At 34.5% G+C, this 21,585-nt stretch overlaps 2 protein-coding genes across 2 annotated transcripts in view; one reads left to right on the top strand and one right to left on the bottom strand.

The window, feature by feature from the left end:
- LOC113328909 (diacylglycerol kinase 5-like) overlaps nucleotides 1–21,585 on the bottom strand; it is a 41,699-nt gene that overhangs the window by 15,335 nt on the left and 4,779 nt on the right. The gene's annotated exons all lie outside the window — the stretch shown is intronic.
- Nucleotides 14,249–21,221, top strand: LOC113328857 (3-ketoacyl-CoA synthase 9-like). The gene is made up of 5 exons (XM_026575854.1): nucleotides 14,249–14,363; nucleotides 18,428–18,503; nucleotides 19,139–19,196; nucleotides 19,305–19,444; nucleotides 20,084–21,221. Exons 1-5 carry the CDS (start codon nucleotides 14,249–14,251, stop codon nucleotides 21,219–21,221), a joined length of 1,527 nt encoding a protein of 508 aa, XP_026431639.1.

Below are 21,585 nucleotides of genomic sequence, written 5' to 3' on the forward strand. Positions count from 1 at the left end.
ATAAAGATACAAATTACGAATAAATGGCGAAGAGAAAGTGCGATGAACTGCAATAGTATCCAATTTTTGTGGGGAGGAGGAAGGATGGTATAAACCGGAATAAAATCCGACCGTTTAAGATAGTTGTCTTCTTCAAAAAGAGATGCTTCTGAAATTGAGAAGTAATTTGCTCTAAGCATTGTTTGAGACGAACCCGGATGCCCTTAATCTCTTGGATGGTAACACAGTTGATTCTAATTAATTGTAAGTTTCCTCTGCCTATTTATCTTCCTCGTATTTCCACTGCAATACGTTATCACGCACGAGCTCACTAACTGAAAAAAATTCCTGCAAACATCTCCGTCGTCATTGGATTTATACTTCTCTTCATGGATTGAATATCTAAGGTGGACGCAATAATCTGATTCAACCGAGAACGATTCCATGGGATTTGTTTTGGATTCTCGATCCAAATGACTAGGTATGCCTGAACATTTTTCTTTTCATTAGTACACATCAGACGTCAATACAAGAAAAAGTTACTTATGATCATATTTGTCTGCCATAAAGAATTGTTAGATCAATTTATCGTTGACTATCATCTATGTTCATATGTAAAAAAAAAAAAAAAATAAAGAACAAACAAATTTATGCTCCTTGTTTTTTTTTTTGATGCGCTCTTGATGTTCACATATGTGATATGTTTTGATGTTAATGTTTTGTTTTGCTATTGATTAATATTATAATATATATATATATATATATATATATATATATATATATATATATATATATATATATATATATATATATATCCACCTTCTGATTTGTCCTATCAAGCTATGCTCATGTAGTATTCTTTTTTTCTATTCTTGCATGAATGTCTTATATAATGATAATTTTTTTATAAAAATAAAAATTGATCGATATGCTTGTGATTGGGCGAATCATATCATTTTGTCTTTCAAAAAAGATAAAATAATATATATACATATCTAATTAATTTAAATAAATAAATATTTTCTTTAATGTTTTATTTTTGTGTGCCATCACATGCATGTTTGTCCGTTTTATTTTAGGGATTTATTTTATAGTTTTATGACCATTGATTATTATTGATGCGTATATAATCCAACAATTTTGGTTACATACCATAATTGTTTGTTTGTATGAAGTTCTATGAACCATAAAGTGTATTTGCTTTCTTTTTATATCTCAGTTGACATGATATGTTATAACTACCTTTCCTATTTTACACCCATGATACAATATTATTATTAATATTTAATTTAATTTATTAGATATTTTTTTATGCTGTTATGTGTGAATTTTTTGTGTCATTATTTTGACTGTATATATGCTAGGATAGCTATTAGATTTGTGAAGGATGATTAATTTGATTTACATTGTGTTTATACTAATTTGCCTCATGTTTATGCATATATTATCCCATGTCTGATTGAGTTAAAAATTTACATATTTTATAATATATCCGTATAATATATTTTTGTTCATATTCATATTTTTGGGCGTAAAACTTGATTTGAATCTGATCATGATTTTCTCTGTGGGTCGGTTGATGATTGTCGTCGCAGTAATTCTCTGGGAAACGAGGAGAAGAAGGAAAGCCAACCTGGTCCATCCAACTCGGTTCGGTTCAATCTGGTCCATCCAACTCGGTTCGGCTCAACCCGGTCCATCCAACTCGTTTAAGCCCTGTTCCAGAGCGTGTCCCGTTCTATTATGTTTTTGGGTTGTGCACGATCAAGGGCGTTCTGGATATGTGTATATACGGTGGGAACCAAATTTTGAGGTATGTAACTATAACGCGAGTTTTTATATGCTATGATTTATTTACTTGCTAGGCTTATTTATTTTATTTTATTTGAGAATATGCCTAGTTTTGTTAATTTTTGTCTTAAAATAAGTCAACAACATATAAACGATCAATTTAAATTATTTTTTTTGATCTCAATCATTAAGAATTTTGGCCATAATGCTATTTGTTCTCTTGAATATGATATTGGCTATAGTTGAATGGTGTCTTTTGTGTAATTGGTTATACCAACTCAATTCCAATGTATTTATTTAGGGTTTAGAAATACTTGAACATCATTATTGTGTACTTGATATTTTCTTCCCAAATTTGAAATGGTTCCGTGGGATGCAATCCACTGGCTCGACTATTAAGAGTCGGTATTTTCAAAAGATACATTTCAAATAAAATCACATGTATTCCAAATTTTTTGTGGAAGAACTCAAGAAAAAAATTTATTTGAGTCAGAAAATTTCCATTTCTCTACTTCATCCATGATATTAACGAAATAGTATATGTTGAAGTGTGACAACAAGAGAATTACCTTTAGTAATCTACTCAACCTAAAGTAAGTAGTTGACATGTGTAGTGAGATTCTCTTGGCCTATTGAGATAACGAAATTTCTCAAATTAAGCTAAAGGTAGCAAAATTGAAAATGGAAAGAACCCCGAGGTAATAAGGGTTAGACGTAATGGCTCATATAAAGCATGTGAAAAGGGACATATATATCATGAGACAAAGATGTATTTTTTCCCAGTAGTAATGACACCAAAGTACATGTATTAGCTGAATACGGGATGAAGCTAAGATGTAATTCTACCTACCATCATAAATGAAAGAGTTGGAAATGCACCTGGTCATAGGTGTTGATATATACAATGTAATGTGTGTATCATTGCAGCAACCAATTTTCACATCAACTTTAATGGCAACAAGAACTTTGCCGGGCCAATTTACTACCTTATTCAGTTGAACTAGATCCAATATTTGCACCTATGGAATGAAAACACGAGACATAAATTCTCTAAAGAACTTGAGATATATTGGGTGAAACGTAATATATATATTCAGTCTAAATTACTTGAGTTGAATCCCACTTTTATTACGTAATAAGTCCACACCACTTATTAAAACTCTCAAGACCCAAATGTCTAACTCATAGTTGTTTTTCTTCTAGTAACTTAAGGAATTTAAACTAGTTGTTGAATTATTTCCTTAATGTGACTACGAGGATTGGATCATCGAGCGCAACACTACTCAAAATTTGTTTTTGAGATAGAACAAAGACGTCACAAAATCTCTACATGTACCGAGAGTAATCATAACTTGTTAAATTCCAAAGAAATCCATGCAAATGGATATTATGTGGAACCTCACAGTCATGAGAATGTAATTGGTTGCATCTTTTCAAATATCTAATATATTTGGAAGGAAATAAACTTTAGAGAAACTAATGAGTCAATTTAGTGAAATGTAAATCACTAAAGTATTAATTTGGATTATTTAATTCATATCAACTCCAACGATTGTTGGAAATTGACCTATATATACTTTGACATAACCATAAAGGCACTTTGGTTGTGAAATGATGTTTCGTTTTGAAAGGACTCATACGTACATCGTTGTGTTTGAGTGGACGAGACAACGGGAAAAAAATTGAAAAAATGCGAAGTAACAACATATCTCTCAATAAGTTTTTTCGAAAGTACCAGATGCACAACCCCCTCCTCCATCATTATGCTTTTAAGTAAGAGAGCATATCACTCATTTTACAAAGTATTCAGTAAACACGGGATCGAGACCATCCTAAGATGCAAATGGTAAACAATCCATATTACAAAGATAACAAGGTGAAATTTAGAAAAAATATTCATGCAGAATGCGGACCATTAAAGTGACTTATGGCTCCGGTGAATATTTTGACATTTTCACTTATGGCTCGGCAAGGTTTTCAATGACACAACAACAAACACCGGAAATGTAATTTCCCAGCTAAGGCTATTTCCTTTCACATGAGGATTTTCTTTCTTAAGAGTTGTAAATCAACTAGTCAACTTCAACGGAGCAAAGTGATCATCTGCAACAGACCACCTTTAATTGCATCTTTCACGTTGTACTCTTTTCTCTTCGTAAAGGTTTTATCCCACTGGGTTTTTGTTGTCAAGGTTTTTAATGACGAGACATATACGGATCCAACTATGTTCTAAGTTTCCTTAGTATTCTATTATTTTTTTTTAGTTCAGGTTTTGTCCCTCTGGGTCTTCCTGATAAAGTTTTAACGACCTAATTAACTTAAACTCGTCAATCTTTGAAGATAGTATTGCATGTGATGAACTACATGTAAAGTACGAGACAGCATGTGAAGTACTACATGTGAAGAGTTGTACCAAGGTTTTATCCCACTGAAGAACTATACTCGAAGGAGAGGATAACATTTGAAGAACTATACTCGAAGAACTATATGTGAATTTCTACTGGACCGCACAAGGAAGAGTGTTGTAGGGCTTGTATCCCATGGATGTGCGGCCCAATATAGTGTCTAGGGTCTTCTTCCTATTTCTATATAAAGGAATATATGGATGTAACACAGTTGATTCTAATTAATAGAAACTTTCCTCTGCCTCCTTATCTTCCCCATATTTCCACTGCAATAAGGTATATGTATTTATTCCTTGATTAGTCAAAGGGTATAAAACTATTTTACCTATCATTAGGTCATCACATAGCCCCTGCCCTTGGATGGGTATAAAAAAGTCGCCCCTAATTTCTTTGAGGTCGCTCCTAAGGATGCAAGGGTAAAAAACACAAACTTGATTAAATAACCCTTGAATTTTTTTTCTTGAGTTAATTATCAATATAAAGTATACTCTTTTAATATCCTAAAATCTAAAAAGTACTGTTTAAATATCCAAGATTGGGTGAAAAGACGAGGGTACCCAAATACACCACAATCTTTTTATTTGATCACAACCTATTCAATCTCTACCGTGTATAAACCTCTTGGAGAAAAGATCACTCAAGGAATATTTCAACACATTTGGCCTAACAATAATTATATCATACAAGTGGAGAAATCCAATACACTTTGTGTGATCGTCTATGGATATGAAATCGAGACAATACTACAACAAAGTGTTCACTTGATAACCGAAACCTTATAAGATAAATATCAAGTGCCTAGTTAACGTACAAGTGTAATTACTTTAATTATAATATAAAAATAATTATAATGCGAAAATAAAGTAAAGCACACACCAGAATTTTGTTAATGAGGAAAACTACAATCTTGTAGAAAAACCCCGGGACCTAGTCCAGATTTGAATACTCAATGAATTAAGAAGCTACAAAAAGTAAACATGCAACTTCTTGTAGACACTGCTAAGTGAACTTAAATCCTAGTTACTCAGCTTCAGCAGTATTCTTGTTTTGACAATATCTAGCAGAACCAGAGTTCTTTATTGATATTTGATATTAGATATCCTAGTAGAACATGTTTTCTCTTTAGGACTTAAATCTAATCTATCTTCTTAATGGTTCAATCTTTCAAGACAGGATTCCTTTGGATCATATTCCAAATAGTAAAGGATCAACTGTTTGCTAACAAAACTCACTTTTTAATCACAATACCGAAATATATGATATAAGCGTAGTTAATGATCTTCAATTTTTAAGACCTGCTACCAGATCCGAAGTTCCTCGATTACAAGATCAAACAAGACAATGATTACCAAAATAATCAGTCTTGATTACAAGGTTTATGATAGAATCATAAACTACTTGTTGATCTTAAAAAGGGTTATGTTTTTTACAAAAAAACAACCTCTTTGATCCCCGAACATCAAGTCACGGAAACTTACACCAAAAAAATCAAAACACAAGAACAAAAGTCTTCGATCTTCGGTTTAATCTTCAAAGTAACAACCTACAAAAACAAACTTAATTCCTTATTGATTTGTCGCATAGAACGGAGTCTGTTAACAATGGAAAATCAATGAATCTATCTTACGGATCTAGAAAGACTTAGTCCGTAGAAACGTTGATCTTTGATCTAGTTTGAGTGAGCCTTATATCGTAAGAAGGTTCTCAAGAATAAACAAACTAGGTGAAATAAAAGATTCAACAAACGTTAGTCAAACAAATCAATAATCGAAAACTTAAATAACAATGCAATCTTCTAGTTTCCCACCAACGGTACTAATAGAGCTTCTCAATCCCAAAGAAGACTTTAAACTGCACGGACGTCAGAGATTTCGCCTAATTAGGTTACTCTCCTCTCCAAATAGGCAGCTACACCAGTGCTGTCATGAAGGATTAGTTTGCTAGAGATGTAAATATACGTTTTTATAGATCAAGGAAGTTTGGACACCAAGGAATTTCCAAAAGCGAAAATATCTCAAGATATGCAATAAATAGCAAAATTCGGTTTTCATAATTTCTGTAAAGATGCTCAAATCTTAATGTTGACATTATTCACGTATCAATATTAACCAAATATATTTTCGGTATCTCTAATATTTCTAGACTAACAGAAAATTCGAAAATCTGCACCATAATCCAGTTTCACAAGCACAACACAATAGTAGAGGTCACTTTTAGAATTGTAATAACTGGGCTTGCATATTGGGTTGCAAGTTGCAACAATGGGACTAGTTAAAGGGTATTTCTGTAAATCATATAAATTCCCTTATAAAATCAAAACCCTACAATTCATTAGAGGTTTTATAATGAGAGTGAGACTAGCAGTGAGTGAGGCGACCAGTAACCTGAGTTTTTCCTACCGCTTCTGGATCCGAGGTTCTATAACATGCCCGTAGTTCTATAACAAGATGCATAACTATACACAAATAAAAGGCTTAGACATATGTACTAAATATGCAAAACATATTTAAGGCAGATTTAAGTAGAAATAACATGTAAATATGCAAACCAAAATTAGCCATTGTATTGCCATGGGACTAGAGCAATGACAAGAAACCGTAGTGTTGAAAAACTATTCAAAATCCTTGATAACACCAAGATCATGATAGAAGAGTTGTTGGATCATGATTTTTGTTACACCAAGATTAATTACAAGCAACCAATTTGAAGGTTACTTTAAACAAACATTTAACACAAGGATCTTCAAATGAAAAACTACACAGACATTGCAACAGTACAAACTGAAAACACTTCTTCAAATCTCACTTGATTTGCCTCAAGTAGCTTTTATCATCCTCAAATTTCTTTTTCTCTACAAATTTATTTTGCATGTAAATGCATCTAACATTTCAACCTTTGGCTCCTCATCACCGTTCCCAGTCCTGAATTTATATACTGTTTTTTGGGGGATTGATAAGAGTCGGCTGAGGAATGGCCGATTCAGAAATATTATACTTTGTTGAGAGGAGATATCATTATGTTGTATATTTTTGTTGTTCAAGATGTTTCAACCCGCCATTATTTGGTTATCATAGAAAGAGAGATTTCAGATCTGATTTTTAGGGCTTGTATCTTTCACTCAGTTTTTTCTTTTTTTTTGCAAGTCCCAGAAGGAATCCTATCTTTCACTAAGAGACGTTGTAGGTTAAATAGTTTTAGGGTTAACTGTAATCGTTGATTTTTTTTGTTATTTCATTTAACGGTTTACAGACGATGTGGATTATGTATCATACACGTTGATAGATGACGCTGCTGAAGACATTGTGGCAGTATCAACGTGTCTTAACTTTAACAAAAAAAAGTTACCGTGGAGTGGTGAAATTGGAAATAAAGTAGGAAGAAAGAATCTGGCTTCTGTGGACCAACCAACTCAAGTCTTAACTTTGAACCAAACATTGCAAGTCTTATGTATAGAATGACTTTTTAAGTACCATGGTTTTTTCGAGGGGACATGGTTTTATTATGCCACCTTCCCTATAATTATAAGGGGTGTCACAAAGCGTTGAAATGACTAACCTACCCTCAACCTAATTTAATTTAAAACCAGCCTAATAATCACCTATATATATATATAACCACCACCTCCTCCCACCACCACCGACCACCACCGCCCATTACCACCACCACCACCTCCGATTATCACCACCACCAACCACCGATTACCACCACCACCACCTCTATATATATATCTTAATTTAAAACATTAACAAAGATATTCTCACAAACCCATTACTCGTCGTTCGGTTTTGGTTGAATAAATGAGAAGTAATCATCAAAATGACTTAAAAATGGAAGTTGCAGAGAGGTTTAATGGAGGTTTTTTTTTTGTAAAGAAAAGTTCGGTTACGTCGCAAAAAAACAAGTCTCAGCCGAACTTTTAGTTCGGTTACATTGCAAAAAGTTCGGTTATTACGAATTATTATTTTTTTAACCGAACTCAGAGTTCGGTTGATTCGCAAAAAATACTTTTAACCGAACTCTTTGTATTAGAACAACACAAGTCCATAAGTTCGGTTCCTTCGCAAAATAAGGATATCACCGAACTTTAGTTTACGAAAATAATGAGAAGTCCAAAAGTTCGGTTCCTTCGCAAAAATGTTAAGTTTTCTTTGTAACCGAACTCTACCTTTGAAATTTCGTAACCGAACTCTACCTGATTCGCCAAGAAATAAATTTCTAAAAAATGAACGTTTGCGTAATTGCATATATGCATATATAAGCCCAGTTCGGTTGATTCGTAAAATATGTTGAAGTTTGTGAACCAACCGAACTTCTAGCACTAGGTTACTTTTAACCTGCAGTTCGATTGGGAACTTGGTTGCGTTGAAGTTTGCGAACTAACCGAACACACCTCTGTAAATCTTATTACTAAAGTTCGGCTACCTGCGTGTTTGAAGAAAGAAACCGAACACTGTGTTCGGTTATATGTTCTTGACATTTATTAACCGAAATTCGTGTTCGGTTACCTGTTCTTCACACTTGGTAACCGAACTACCTGAACCTAGCAGGAATTTTTTATAAAAATTTACAGTTTTATAAACATTTGGACCAGTTCAACCACCATTATCTAAGTTTGAAGCATACTTGGGTACCCAAATACTCTTCCTCTGGTTGTGGTTGGTAAAATCCATCATTTTCATCTTGAGATTGAGTTTGTGGAAGAATACATTTACCATCTAAGAAATAACTCATCTCTAGATCATTGTGAAGATTAACAAATACTATAGGAGAGGATGGATGAAGAATCAGATGAGCTATCATCACTTGAATACTCAAGCTTAGTGAATTGGAAGAAAAAAATTCCATGTTTTTCTTTTTCATCTTCTATAACTTTACTCTCTCAATAATTCTAGTTCTTTAGCTTAATCATTTCACTAATGATTTCACTAATCATTATCCAAAATTAATGATTTGAGAGGAGAAGTCAAAGATATGAGAGACTTAGCAACACTCAACATATTTGATTTGAGAGGAGAAGTCATTATGACAATTATTTCAAACATCTTTGTCTCATTTCTCTGAATTTGTTCTCCACCGCGGTATTTGTAACGATTCCCATATTATACTTTCATCTTTACTCCACATCTGATTGACTCTAGAACTCGGGTTTACTGATTTTTTTTCCTTGACACCGCCTCACTCCCTCGTACTTCTAATCTCCTCTCTCACACTCATTGTATAAAACTTATACATTGAAATACTTGTCCAAAACGCGGATTTTAGGACATACCAAAACTGTCGAAAACTAGGTTATATAACAAATCCGGTCTGTCCTATATTTGGTGTATTATTTTGAAAAGGACGCGCGGTTTCTGTCAAAAAAAAACAACAACAGATTTTGTTTGTCCAACACTAACGACTAACTTTGTGTGTCTAAATTCAGGCTTTAGAATTCAGCATCCTAATTCAGTCTAGTTAGTTTCAGCCGAACCTAATTCATCTTAATCAAATTCAGCTGCGTAAATATGAATTTTTTTTCCATTTAAAAAATATAATAATATTTTTAGTCTAATACTTGAAACAAGCCAGCTCATTTTGAATTAGAATACTCCGATTCCGGTTCAGGATAATCTGAATAAAGAATTTATTTTTTAGAAAAAAAAATCAATCTATCAAAATGATTTCACCTCTCAGACAAATAATCTTTAAAGTCAAAATCAACACCTGCCTGATACAGATGGATTCTTAAAATGCCTGCAGACGTCTTGTTTCTATCCTCTTTCACAGCATAATTTCAAAACATGTATTGATTTGTGGTGCACACTAGCAACCTCTACCGATGGAAATGCCAATCAGCAGCGGGAGATGGAAATAAAGATATTTACTTTTTGAAATAACATTATTGTGTTTATGAGGCTCTTTTAGAAAACATTGGGCAAACAACTATGTAATCAATCTTTGTAAATAGAGTCCGTTATATTTTGTTTAAGCTTTGAAAACCTTACATTTCTGGAATGTGATAAGCTGGTGGAGCTTGGAATTTCTTCATTTTCAATTGTCAATTTAAGAACCAATTCGCCTTCTGTTAACCTAACACGAGAGAAGATTAGTCCAAACATGCAATTTATTCATAGTAATATTTTGGAACAAAGAGTAAATTTAGAACACACAAAAAAAAAAAAACAAGTCACGAAATGGAAAATGTCTCACAAATCAAATCATTGCGGGCCGTTAGATCTAATGGACGGCGAAGATTCAAGCAAAGATTGAGATATGTGTAGAAAAACCCTAGAGCTATCTAATAAACCAGCAGCGCGTCCTCTCTTCAAACTTCATAAGATCTCCTCACCACTCTAGCGTTTCTATGCTTGTTGTTGTCAACTGTCAAGGGTTCTCAGTAACAGATGAATTGAGATAATGAAAGTTGTGGCTATCGGACTCTCAGCCAGCATAGTTCCACACGGTTTCTTAGAACTGGTTCACGCGATTCAAATGTTGTCAGATGGAAGAGTGGCTGTTGATTGTTGCAACCCTTCGTTTTAGTAGTCAGCGGCATGTAACGGGGCCGGCATGTCTTTGGCATGGAATCGTGGCTAGCATGGTTTGCCATTGGCACGGTGGCGCGGCTTGCTTGGTTGGCATGCTTTGGCGCAGAGACGTGGCTGGCATGGTTTGCCATTGGAACGGTGGTGCGGCTGGCATGGTTGACATGCCTTGGCGCGGAGACGTGGCTGGCATGGTTTGCCATTGGCACGGTGGTGTGGCTGGCATGGTTGACATGCCTTGGCGCGGAGATGTGGCTGGCACGGCTTGTCATTGGCCTGGTGACGCGGCTGGCATGGTTGGTATGGTTTGGCACGGTGGTGTAAGAATTTAGGGTTTGGTGTACGAAGGTGATGTCGGTCAATACTAAGGGTTCCACCGTGGAACATGACACATATATGTAAAAAAAAGGTACTCTGGTAATTCTTACGTAGGCATGTTAAATGATTCAATAAATGCTCTAGTGGTCCTAGTGACATCATGTCAGATGTAAGGTTTTGCGATTTTAATCCTAAGCTAAAAACCGCCATCAACACATTCACCTTGACAACCTTGAAATATGACGTAAGCATGTCGGATAATTCTAAGTTTCAGTCGGATTTTGAGATTGCAAATAATCTCACATCTGGAAATTATTTGGTTCCACCAAATAATTGTGCTACAGGTTTTACTTTTGTTGCGGGAATTGATGAAAGTTTACAGGAGTTGAAGTTTAGTTTAATCGGTAGACAGTATATTGTCAAATTAAAAGTGAAAGTTGTTAAAGCGAGTTTTAAGGAAACAATGGAAACTTCGTGGTAATTGTCAAATCATCCCAATTGGTAGGGGTTTCTCTATGAAGGTTTCTGGGAGATTGAATCTCAAGTTTTAAGACTCAGATATAGGAAAGAGATTTGGAACCTGAACTGTAAAAAACTTCTTCTGCTTTTGTTTGGGTTGAATTTCCTTGATTATGTATTGAGTACTGGAAGGAGAATATACTTATGTCAATGGGGGAGTGGAATTGGAAGAACAATACATATTGATGACACGACTTTGAAGAAAGAAATTGGTTATTATGCTAGTATTTTGGTTGAAATTAATTTATCTAAAGAAATTCCCAATAAGGTTTAGGTTGAACCTAAATATGCTAAATTTGAACAGGAGATTAGAGTGTCTAAAGTACCTAAATATTTTAACCATTGCACAATGATCGGGCATTATGTTGCAAAATATAGAATTTAGGGAAACAAAAATCTAAAGAGAAACCAAAACAAAATCCTAAATCTAATGGAATTATAAATTATATGTTATTCTTTCTATGTTATTCTTGTCCACCGTGATGGTGCATAGGTTAAATCTGATTAAATTATGATTTTGGATAATAAACCGTCCATTTCCATCATACTGACTTCAATCACGTAAAAATCAAAAAGCGCACCATCTTTTATTGGTTTCGATTGCATAAATATGTTAAATTTGATCGAATTAACAATAAAAAAATTAATTTCGGAACAACATACGGTGGCGAAATCAACATTTTCCTACTTTAAACCAACTCTATAGTTTGCAATATGAACCCACAATGGAAAAACCAACTCTATGGTTTGATAAAAATATATTTCTAAACCATAAATTAAATTGTCAAGTAAAAATTAAACCTAACTTTATCCACCATGGGTTCTTATTTTCAATCCGTGGCAAACCCTGAATTTAGCTACGGTTTGGAGTTCCCTATCGTATTTTTAATTTATGGTTGGACTTACCACCGTTTACTTTGTTTTCATTCCGTAGATGACCCTTAAGGCTTGGTTTTCAAACCGTAGTTGGTGCCAAGTATAAATCAAATCATTAGTCTAATTTTGTTTTGTTAATTCAATCTTTAACACTAATTAGCTGAGAGTATTCTAGCCATTAAAAAAATGATACGATAAAGGGTTTTGGAGGTTACTATTTCGTGATTTCATTTTCTCTGTGCAAGTTTATAACCATTTGGTTGGATCCCTTATTACCAAACAAATTTCAGGCCCTTTTTAGTTTCCAATTCCATCTATATTTAAATTTTTCATTTTTTCCTCTCATTTTTACAAATAACAATTCGGATAGGCCGATCATATCGTAAAGACGAAGAGTAGGGATGTTCATGGTCGGTTTCGGCTCGGTTTCAGTTTTTTAATGGTTTTAATCGGTTTCGATTTGTTCCACTGGGTTAATGGAAAACCGATTGTATGTCAGTTTTCTGAAACTGACAATTGAAATCTTAACAAAGAAAAAATCACAGTTGAATTTTTCTAACCTACCTACACAATGTAATAAACACACAAGCATAGTTCATAACTCAAGATTTTACGCACAGTTCAAGACATAAATATTACAAGACATAAACATTACAAATTCAGAAAACATAAGCATAAACTCCAAATTCCAAAATTCATAACTGCATTTGCAACTCCAAATTTATCAGGAACATTGCCTCAATGACTCTCAACCAATCTCTGACATTGTTCTTCTTCAAGAATTTCTTGGTCTGACACTTCATGTACCTAATCACATGAAAGATTCATCACAAGGAAACCCACATACAAGCATGGTAATCATAATCAAAACGAGTATGAGGTTAACATATAAGGAGGTTCTCATTAGTAACATGATGATGATTATTACAAATAGACTAAATCTATTATTGAATTACCTTGGTATCCATTAATCCTCATCCTCTACTATCTGTACGAACATTGACTTTGAGAGAGTGTCCAAAAATTCTACAAACAAATGAACAAATAAACAATTAGTTAGTATGCATTGTCTTAAAATTCTAGAAATAAATAAGCAAATGGAATAATACCTGAATTAACTTCTTCTTCTGGTCCCAAGGAAGAAATATCAAGATCAATCAGCGTCTTTAACCAATTATGAGCACAAATCAATGCCTCAACTGTTGTGGGAAGTAAAGAACTTCGATATCGATCGAGAATACGTCTCCCAGTGCTAAAGGCTGATTCGGATGCCACTGAAGAAATAGGTGTAGCCAATATATATCTTGCCATTAGTACCAAAGCAGGATACTTAGTCGAGTTCGTCATCCACCAACCTAAAATATCAAAAGAAACTTTCTCGTTTCTCTTCTCTTTTTTTTTAAAATAAGCCTCCAGCTCAGTTTTCCCTTCATCATCAACACCTTCTGCTTCTTCTCTTGCACTCTCTGCCAAAAGGGCGTCTATAGCACAATCTTCTCCATCATCCAGTTCAGTGCCAACAGTACTACCACCACTATTATCTGTTACAACTTTTGAGTTTCCAGCACTCAATTGGACATCCCAGTACTCTTCGAAAAGAGCCTTAAAATCCCTCATTACAAGTTCCATTAGTTCTGTTCTCAGAAAACCACCACCAATACCTAACTTTCCAAGAAGAAAATTTAATCCTGATTCCTTGTCTTGTGGGTTCAATAATACAACAGTAAACATAAGAGTATTCATCTGTTCATAACGTCCGCAATACTCATTATATTTAGATTGCATTTTAAGATCCATGAAGTTTTCTTCCGCTTCTAAGAAACTGGTGCACTAGTCATGGCACCAACTTCAGAAACATTGGCAGCTGGTGCAGATGGAGCTTCACCTGGAGTTGGTACTTCTCCAACTGAACTAACTTCTGTACTGGCATTAGAAGATCTTGGAAGAGGAGGTAGTGGTGGCAACATTGCATTTGAGTGAACGGAAGCCTAAATATAAACAAGGTAGGAATTCCAAATCAGATAACATGTAAAAAAAAATATCGCATTGCAAGAACATTTGTTGGGTAATGAAAACTGATATGACATGTAAGAATAGATTTCATATCAGTTGGCTAAATCAGATAACATCCAAAGAACACAATCTAATTAACTTTGCTCGACCATACATAACTACCAAAACAATTATTTTAAAGCAGCAAAATTTGACAAAGACAATACCGGAATGCATACACTTCCATCTCTAATATGTCATCCTCTTAGACATATTACACCCCCCAAAACTAAACCATATGATTAGTTTATGCTGCTCTATTATTATGTTAACAAACTAATAATTTGATTATTATTTTTGTTGTTTCTGACTGTATGGGTCTGTCTGCTGCACACAGTTTAGCCTATGAGCTCTTTCAGATTACGTATTAGGATTACAACGTCATTATACTATTATGATGTTCACATGTTAGATTGTTATATAGCAAAATTGATAATCCAAATTCACAAACTACATACCAAAACCAGAATCAAATCCAAACTAGTTGAGAAATAGAAACTAACGGGTATTGATTGTGAATCTTCCATGATTGAATCAAAGGGAACCTGCAAAATCAATTATGCAAAATCAATTTTAGTAAACCCTAGTTTTTAAAATTTTAAATTATAATCTTCAATCAGCAAAATTATCATCACCATTGAGTTGAAGTACCTTCTAATGATGAAAATAGTTTACCTAGATAATCGATTTGGTTACGTGACAAGTGAGAAGATGTTTCTAAGATTGGGAATTTCAGTACATATGAGAAATGCGAAGATTGAGAAGAAGAAGAAAAACGAGGTTACTGCTTAAACTCAAAGACGAAGAGAAGATTGAACTAGGGTGGTGGTTTCATTACAGCTAGAGATGGTGGTGGACTGGTGTGGTGGTGTATAAAATGGAGAGGGTTTTTCTGCTTCTCCCTACTGGATACGAAAGAGAAGAAGAACTGAAGAAGAGAAAGAAAAAGATGAACGGGGTGTGTAGGTTAGAGTTTAGGAATTTTGGTTTACCAAGTGTGCGATGGACGGGGTAGATTAAATCTATCGGATTTTAATCAACGACCTATATTTTTCGGTTTTCCAATGGTGTTTGGTTCGGTTTCTAGGTCAAACCAAAACCAAACCAGTAATGTCGTTTTTCAAGTTTTTTTACCATAACCAATCCAAATCTAAATAGTTTGATTCGGTTTCTTCCTTATTCGTCTGGTTTGGTCGATTTCCAATGGAAAACCGGAACCATGTTCAGCCCTAACCAAGAGCGAGTATCAATTACACTTATACATTTAACTGCATCTAATTTCTGTTAATTGGTCTAACTTTCGTTTGGGTAGTTCTTGACCGGAGAGTTGGGTCTTAGGCCCATTTAGGAGCCAAATTAGGGTTCACTAAGTTCTCCACTTGTATAAATAGATAACATTTGTTTGAAAAACACTTATAGATCTACATTTCTTTATTCTGAGCCGCCGTTTCAACATTTTCCATTTTATGGTGAGAAAGTTTTGTACATCTAATTAGTTCTGAAGTTTAAATATACTTGGATTTCAAATCTGCTATCTTTGCTGAGTTGGATCTGTATTCCACCAGATCCGGTAGCTTCTCTGGGTTCAACCGAGCATTTCTCTAACATATATCAACTACTACTTTCAACACTCTTGCAAACTAACTGGTGCATTGCTCAGACTCTACATCAGATTGAGAGGGGATGTTAGACATTAATGCCTTTCAGTTTATCTTTAATAATGTTATCTTTTGTGTGTAACCGAGGTGTTAATACTAACTTCTCTTTATCCTTTATTTTCACTGTAATATGTTATGCCCTTTAACTGTTTTACCGCTCATTGTTTTACAAGTGTTGTTCCTATATATATAACAACCTCTGTGGGTTTTTTACATTATTACAACTACTTTACTATCTTTACTTAAAACTCTGTCAGATTCATAACAAAACACCTGATATCCACCTTAGATCTTTATATGTACTTCCCTCTGTTTCTGAAAGACACTCCGGTTTGATTTTGTCAAGATATTAAGGAGATCATAGTAGTTTACATTCCTACCTTTAATGACTTTTCCAATTTATTTTAATAAATATGTTGGTAATAAAAAGGTGTTTGGAAAAGAAAGAGATGAAAAGATTGTATACTTATGAAGTATAACCTTTATAAGGAATCATAAAAAAGAATTTATGAATGTAAAAAATTTAAGGGTATGTTGGAGAGTTCATTGGAGAAATATGACTATAAACAGAAGCGGGACACATTTTTGAAACAGACCAAAATGGAATAAGAGGACAGTGTTTTAGAAACAGAGGGAGTAGTTTTTATGAAGTCGCCAGAATTAAGTGAAACTAGATTTTCAACAAAATTTGAACCAAGAAAATAATATCCATCGTTAGATGAATCTTTGAATTCTATTTACATTATCAAGATATACACTCTGGTTTGGATGAACCGTAACTGAAACGTGTATATAGACCACACTCATGAATGGTTAATTAAAGCCAGCCAACTTAACTATAAGCTTGAGGATTTTCATAATCACTTAAGACTTTAACTTAAATCACAGTAACGTGATCAAATATGTGTATAATTCATTTAGAGATTATTCAAATTCTAACTATCCTGGAGAAATAATTTTACGTGCATATGAATTTAATCGACATGGTAACTAGGCGTACAAGGAACAAATACTTAACTTGTTTGTGAACAGTTACGTATATGGTACATGTACCATTTTGTATACCTTTAAGACATAACTAAGTTCTTGAGTTCACGTAACTTTTTCAATATGAGCATCGGTATCGATATCATTTAAAATATAACCGATTTCCATAGTCCACAAAACTTTTGTGGTATGCGTGCCAGTATGGATTCCAAACCGGTTTTCTGTAACCCAACAACTCTTTTCTAGTACTCCTATTGGTTTGTGTAGCAATACAGATTCATGAGTTCACAGACTATTAAAGGTGTACGTAGTAATATGCGTTCAAAAAAAAATCCAACATATAGCTATACGTGTATACATGCATTATGGCTTCAGACTTATAACAATTTTCCTAGTTTGTAAGATTGGTATATACACTCTCTTGTATCCGAATTTATAGTAGTTCTATATTTCTCTTTAAATTGAATCGAAATATTTCCGAATAGCATCAATGACGCATATTAGTGTTCCATGCTATTTTCGAATTATAACTCTTGAATAATTATTTTGATTGTGAACGATAAATTATCTTTAACCGAAATTCATTAAGTATGAACTGATATTCATTAAGCTTAGTCGTATTTCGAGAACTAATTGTCAAGATAAACTTGATTCGAAATTCTTGATATACTTACGATATTCTAATTAATTATGCGACAACATCTCATAGATATAAATATGAATATAACTCAAGAAATAGGGGGTCCAGTATTCACTTACCTTTTGTTGAAGAAGTTCTCCAAAATCTTCGGTTGATCTTCGGCTTCAAACGGTAGGGCGAAATGTAGACTACACATTACGCAAGGTAAACCGTACAACTACACATCTATCTTAATTCAAGACTTAACTAATTGTAGATTATAAATCAAGATATAGTTTTGACAACTAAATTTGACAACAAGATTGAGATAGCAATGCTTATGAGTTCGACCGACAAATGCTCTAACACGATCTAATATTCGACTTATTAATTTGGTTCTTTTCTCAAAACTTATACCATAAACATTTGTTTTCTACTAATGGAAATAGGTTAGGAGCATCCAGCTCTAGCTGCCAGCTTGGTAAAAACTCATTTAGTAACGCAAGGCCGACCTCAAAATGGAAATAAATTTAGCTTGATAGTAAAATATTCTTAGGGACGACTCTGAATTTTATCTTTTTATCACTATGCTTGTCAAGTGAAGGATTAAAATGTTGCAAAATCTTTTAGTCTTTACGAATTTACACGATTCACTTGATTATTCAGTTACGTAGTTTTCTATAAATTTTTTTTTTGCAGATGTCCTTAGTAGATTAGATGTCAATGGTCATCCTCTTCTCAACTCAAGTTGCCAAACTCGACGACTTACTTCCAAGTACTCACCACTTGTTTCTTAAGTTATTTGTGAGTTTTTCACCAAGGGAGAAAATTGGATATTAATCGAAAACGACGAGGTTTCAATTTTCAGGATAAATGTTAAATAAAAAAAATTTGATTACACACATGCAATATTTTCAAGACCATACAAATATAATATAAAATAAAATAACGACGGACTACGGTTTATTGGGGCCTGTCGGTGTTAACCGGAGCTTAGCAAATAAAACAAAATAAAATCATTTAAAAATAATTTTTATAATCCCTTATCTATATAATTTTCATAATGGATAACTTTTCCTTATATTTTATTATTATTTTTATTTTTTATAAGCAACGACCTTCCACAAGGCTAATGGTATCCTTCAATAATTGGCAAAAGCCAAAATAGAGGTGTAGACCAGTACATGATAGAATTGTTTGTTTTATCCCAATGAGATAATTCATTAGCCACAATATGATACGAGGTTGAAGAAAACATAAACAAGCACTTAGACTATAAGAGAAAAATTGAATATCCTTAAAAATAACATCCGTCCTAGTATCTCCATCAAACAATCCAGCTGAAAATTGGTTGATAAGATTCTAAGCATCACTTTTATTGATTATATGGTCTTGTTTATGAGCTTTTAGGTGTTGGTATGAAGGCAAATGTGATGCTGTAGATGAAGATGGAACTGATGGAGTTGTTGTTAGTGGTGTTGTTGTGTTATTACAGACCATGGAATTGCAACTATAATTATAGTAGTTTAGAGCTAGGCAATGAGATGTATATGGTCTTGGTAGTGTTGTGGTGCAGTCAAGACTCAAAGGAGGTTCTTGCAGAGAATTGAGATGGTTAGGAGATTATGTGTGGAATTCAAGAATAAGAATGTATTCGTGGCCTGTGATGAATGAACAAGGTGAGAGTCCAGTTTCTCCCCACCTGAATATTCATAGGTGAGAGTCCAGTTTCCTACATAGATGTTTAGGGATAAAGAAATAACCCGTCTGATAAAAAGGGATAGCTTGGACAATATGCTTAATTAAAGAAGTTCTAGCAGGTTCAGACAAGAGCTTATGAAGCCAAATTGAAATTCTAGCATCAACAACTTGGAGAATACCCATGTGGGTTTGAATCTTGGAAGTCTCAAAGACAGTAGCAGTACCAAGATATTTTTCTCTTAAGTCTTTATTACTAATATTAAGGATATCAGAAAGCTGCAGTTTAAGATGTTTAGAGATTATTTTGATATAAAGGATTCTCGATTTGTCAAAATTAATTTCTTTACCAGAGGACAAGCTGTACTATTGAAGTACTCTTTCATGGTCTGGAAATCCTTTATAGTAGCCTTGGAGAAGAGTAGGGAATCATCAAGAAATAAAAGGTGTGTCATAGCAGGGGCATTTTTTGACACTTTAATTCCTTCGACCAAACCTTTCCTGGTCCATACATCAATATAAGAAGACAAGGCCTCAGAACAAATAATGTAGAGATAAAGGGATAGAGGGTCACCTTGTCTCAGACATCTCTCGGGTTTAATGAGTCCAGTAGGACTGCCACTGAGGAGGATAAAATGATACACATAAATCTCAACACTACCTTGAATTGGCTAGAGCTATTGGTAATCTCAATGAATCTTCGTTTGAATTTCAGCGTAAGATTCTTGAGCGGTCTGGGCTAGGAGAAGAGACTTATCTTCCTGAAGCATTGCACTGCATACCTTCCGAAGCTTCGATGGTCACCGCTAGAGAAGAGGCGGAGCAGGTCATGTTCGGCGCCTTGGATAGTTTTTTTTCTAACACAAATATTAACCTCCAAGATATCGGTATTCTAGTTGTCAACTGTAGTTTGTTCAATCCTATTCCTTCCCTTTCGGCCATGATAATTCATAAGTATGGATTGAGATGTCATGTTAAGAGCTTCAACTTAAGTGGAATGGGTTGCAGTTCTGGACTGATTGCAGTTGGTCTTGCAAAGGATTTGCTTCAAGTTCATCGTAACACGTACGCGATTGTTGTGAGCACTGAGAATGTTACCCAGAGTTCGTATTCCGGTGACGACAAATCTATGATGATAGCTAACTGTTTATTCCGTGTTGGTGGCGCAGTGATTCTTCTTTCGAACAAACCTCAAGATAGACAGCGAGCTATGTATAAATTGGCTCACCTCGTGAGAACCCACCGTGGGCTAGATGACAAATCATTTACTTGCGTATACCAAGAGCAGGATAAAACCGGGGTCTTGGGTGTTTCACTATCCAAAGATGTTACGAGCATAGCTGGAGAGGCACTTATAATCAATATAACCACGTTGGGTCCTCTCTTCCTCCCAATCAAAGAACAACTTCGATTTTTCGTAACGATGGTCGTTAAAAAGTTGTTCAGGAAATCAGAAATCAAGACTTACATCCCGAATTTCAAACTTGCCTTTGATCATTTCTGTATACATGCTGGGGGAAGAGGGGTTATTGATGAACTGGAGAAGAGTTTACAGTTGTTGCCGGTTCATGTTGAGGCGTCTTGGATGACTCTTCAAAGATTTGGTAATACCTCATCCAGTTCAATTTGGTACGAGTTGGCTTACATCGAGTCCAAGGGAAGAGTTTGTAAAAACGACCGTGTCTGGCAGATTGCTTTCGGAAGTGGCTTTAAGTGTAACAGTGCAGTGTGTGTAGCACTCAAGAATGTGAAGAAGCCCTCCACATCTTCCAAGCAGATACCTTGGGAAGCCTAATCAGTTCATATACGCATCATTCTAGAAACTTAATCATTCATGCGCATATCACTGCAGAAATTTTCTCCATTATGATATGATTATCAAAGGATTAACCGCCTTTATTATCTTTATTATCATCATTATAAAAGGCTCTTGTGCAGCTGTTGCACGGTTCATTTGAGCTGTGAGATACCATGACCAACCATACTTTTTCCATTAAATACTAAGCTAAGCTACTAGCTACAAGGTAGGTGTAGGATTCAACACATCCCACTACATAGACCTATGATATACTAAAGTCAGTTGCAGTTGTAGTGCGCCAGCCAGTTATAATCCTTTCTTGATTGCTCGTGTTGTGCCTGTGACAAACCCCAAAGATCTT

This window comes from Papaver somniferum, unplaced genomic scaffold (genome assembly GCF_003573695.1).
Source record: "Papaver somniferum cultivar HN1 unplaced genomic scaffold, ASM357369v1 unplaced-scaffold_114, whole genome shotgun sequence".
Lineage (NCBI taxonomy): Eukaryota > Viridiplantae > Streptophyta > Magnoliopsida > Ranunculales > Papaveraceae > Papaver > Papaver somniferum.

Coding starts and splice junctions, on each gene's coding strand:
- LOC113328857 (XM_026575854.1), top strand. CDS start 14,249: ATGGCACCAACTTCAGAAACATTGGCAGCTGGTGCAGATGGAGCTTCA. Junction 18,504..19,138: donor ACTCGACGACTTACTTCCAA/GTACTCACCACT, acceptor ATGAGCTTTTAG/GTGTTGGTATGAAGGCAAAT. Junction 19,197..19,304: donor ATGGAACTGATGGAGTTGTT/GTTAGTGGTGTT, acceptor GTTGTGGTGCAG/TCAAGACTCAAAGGAGGTTC.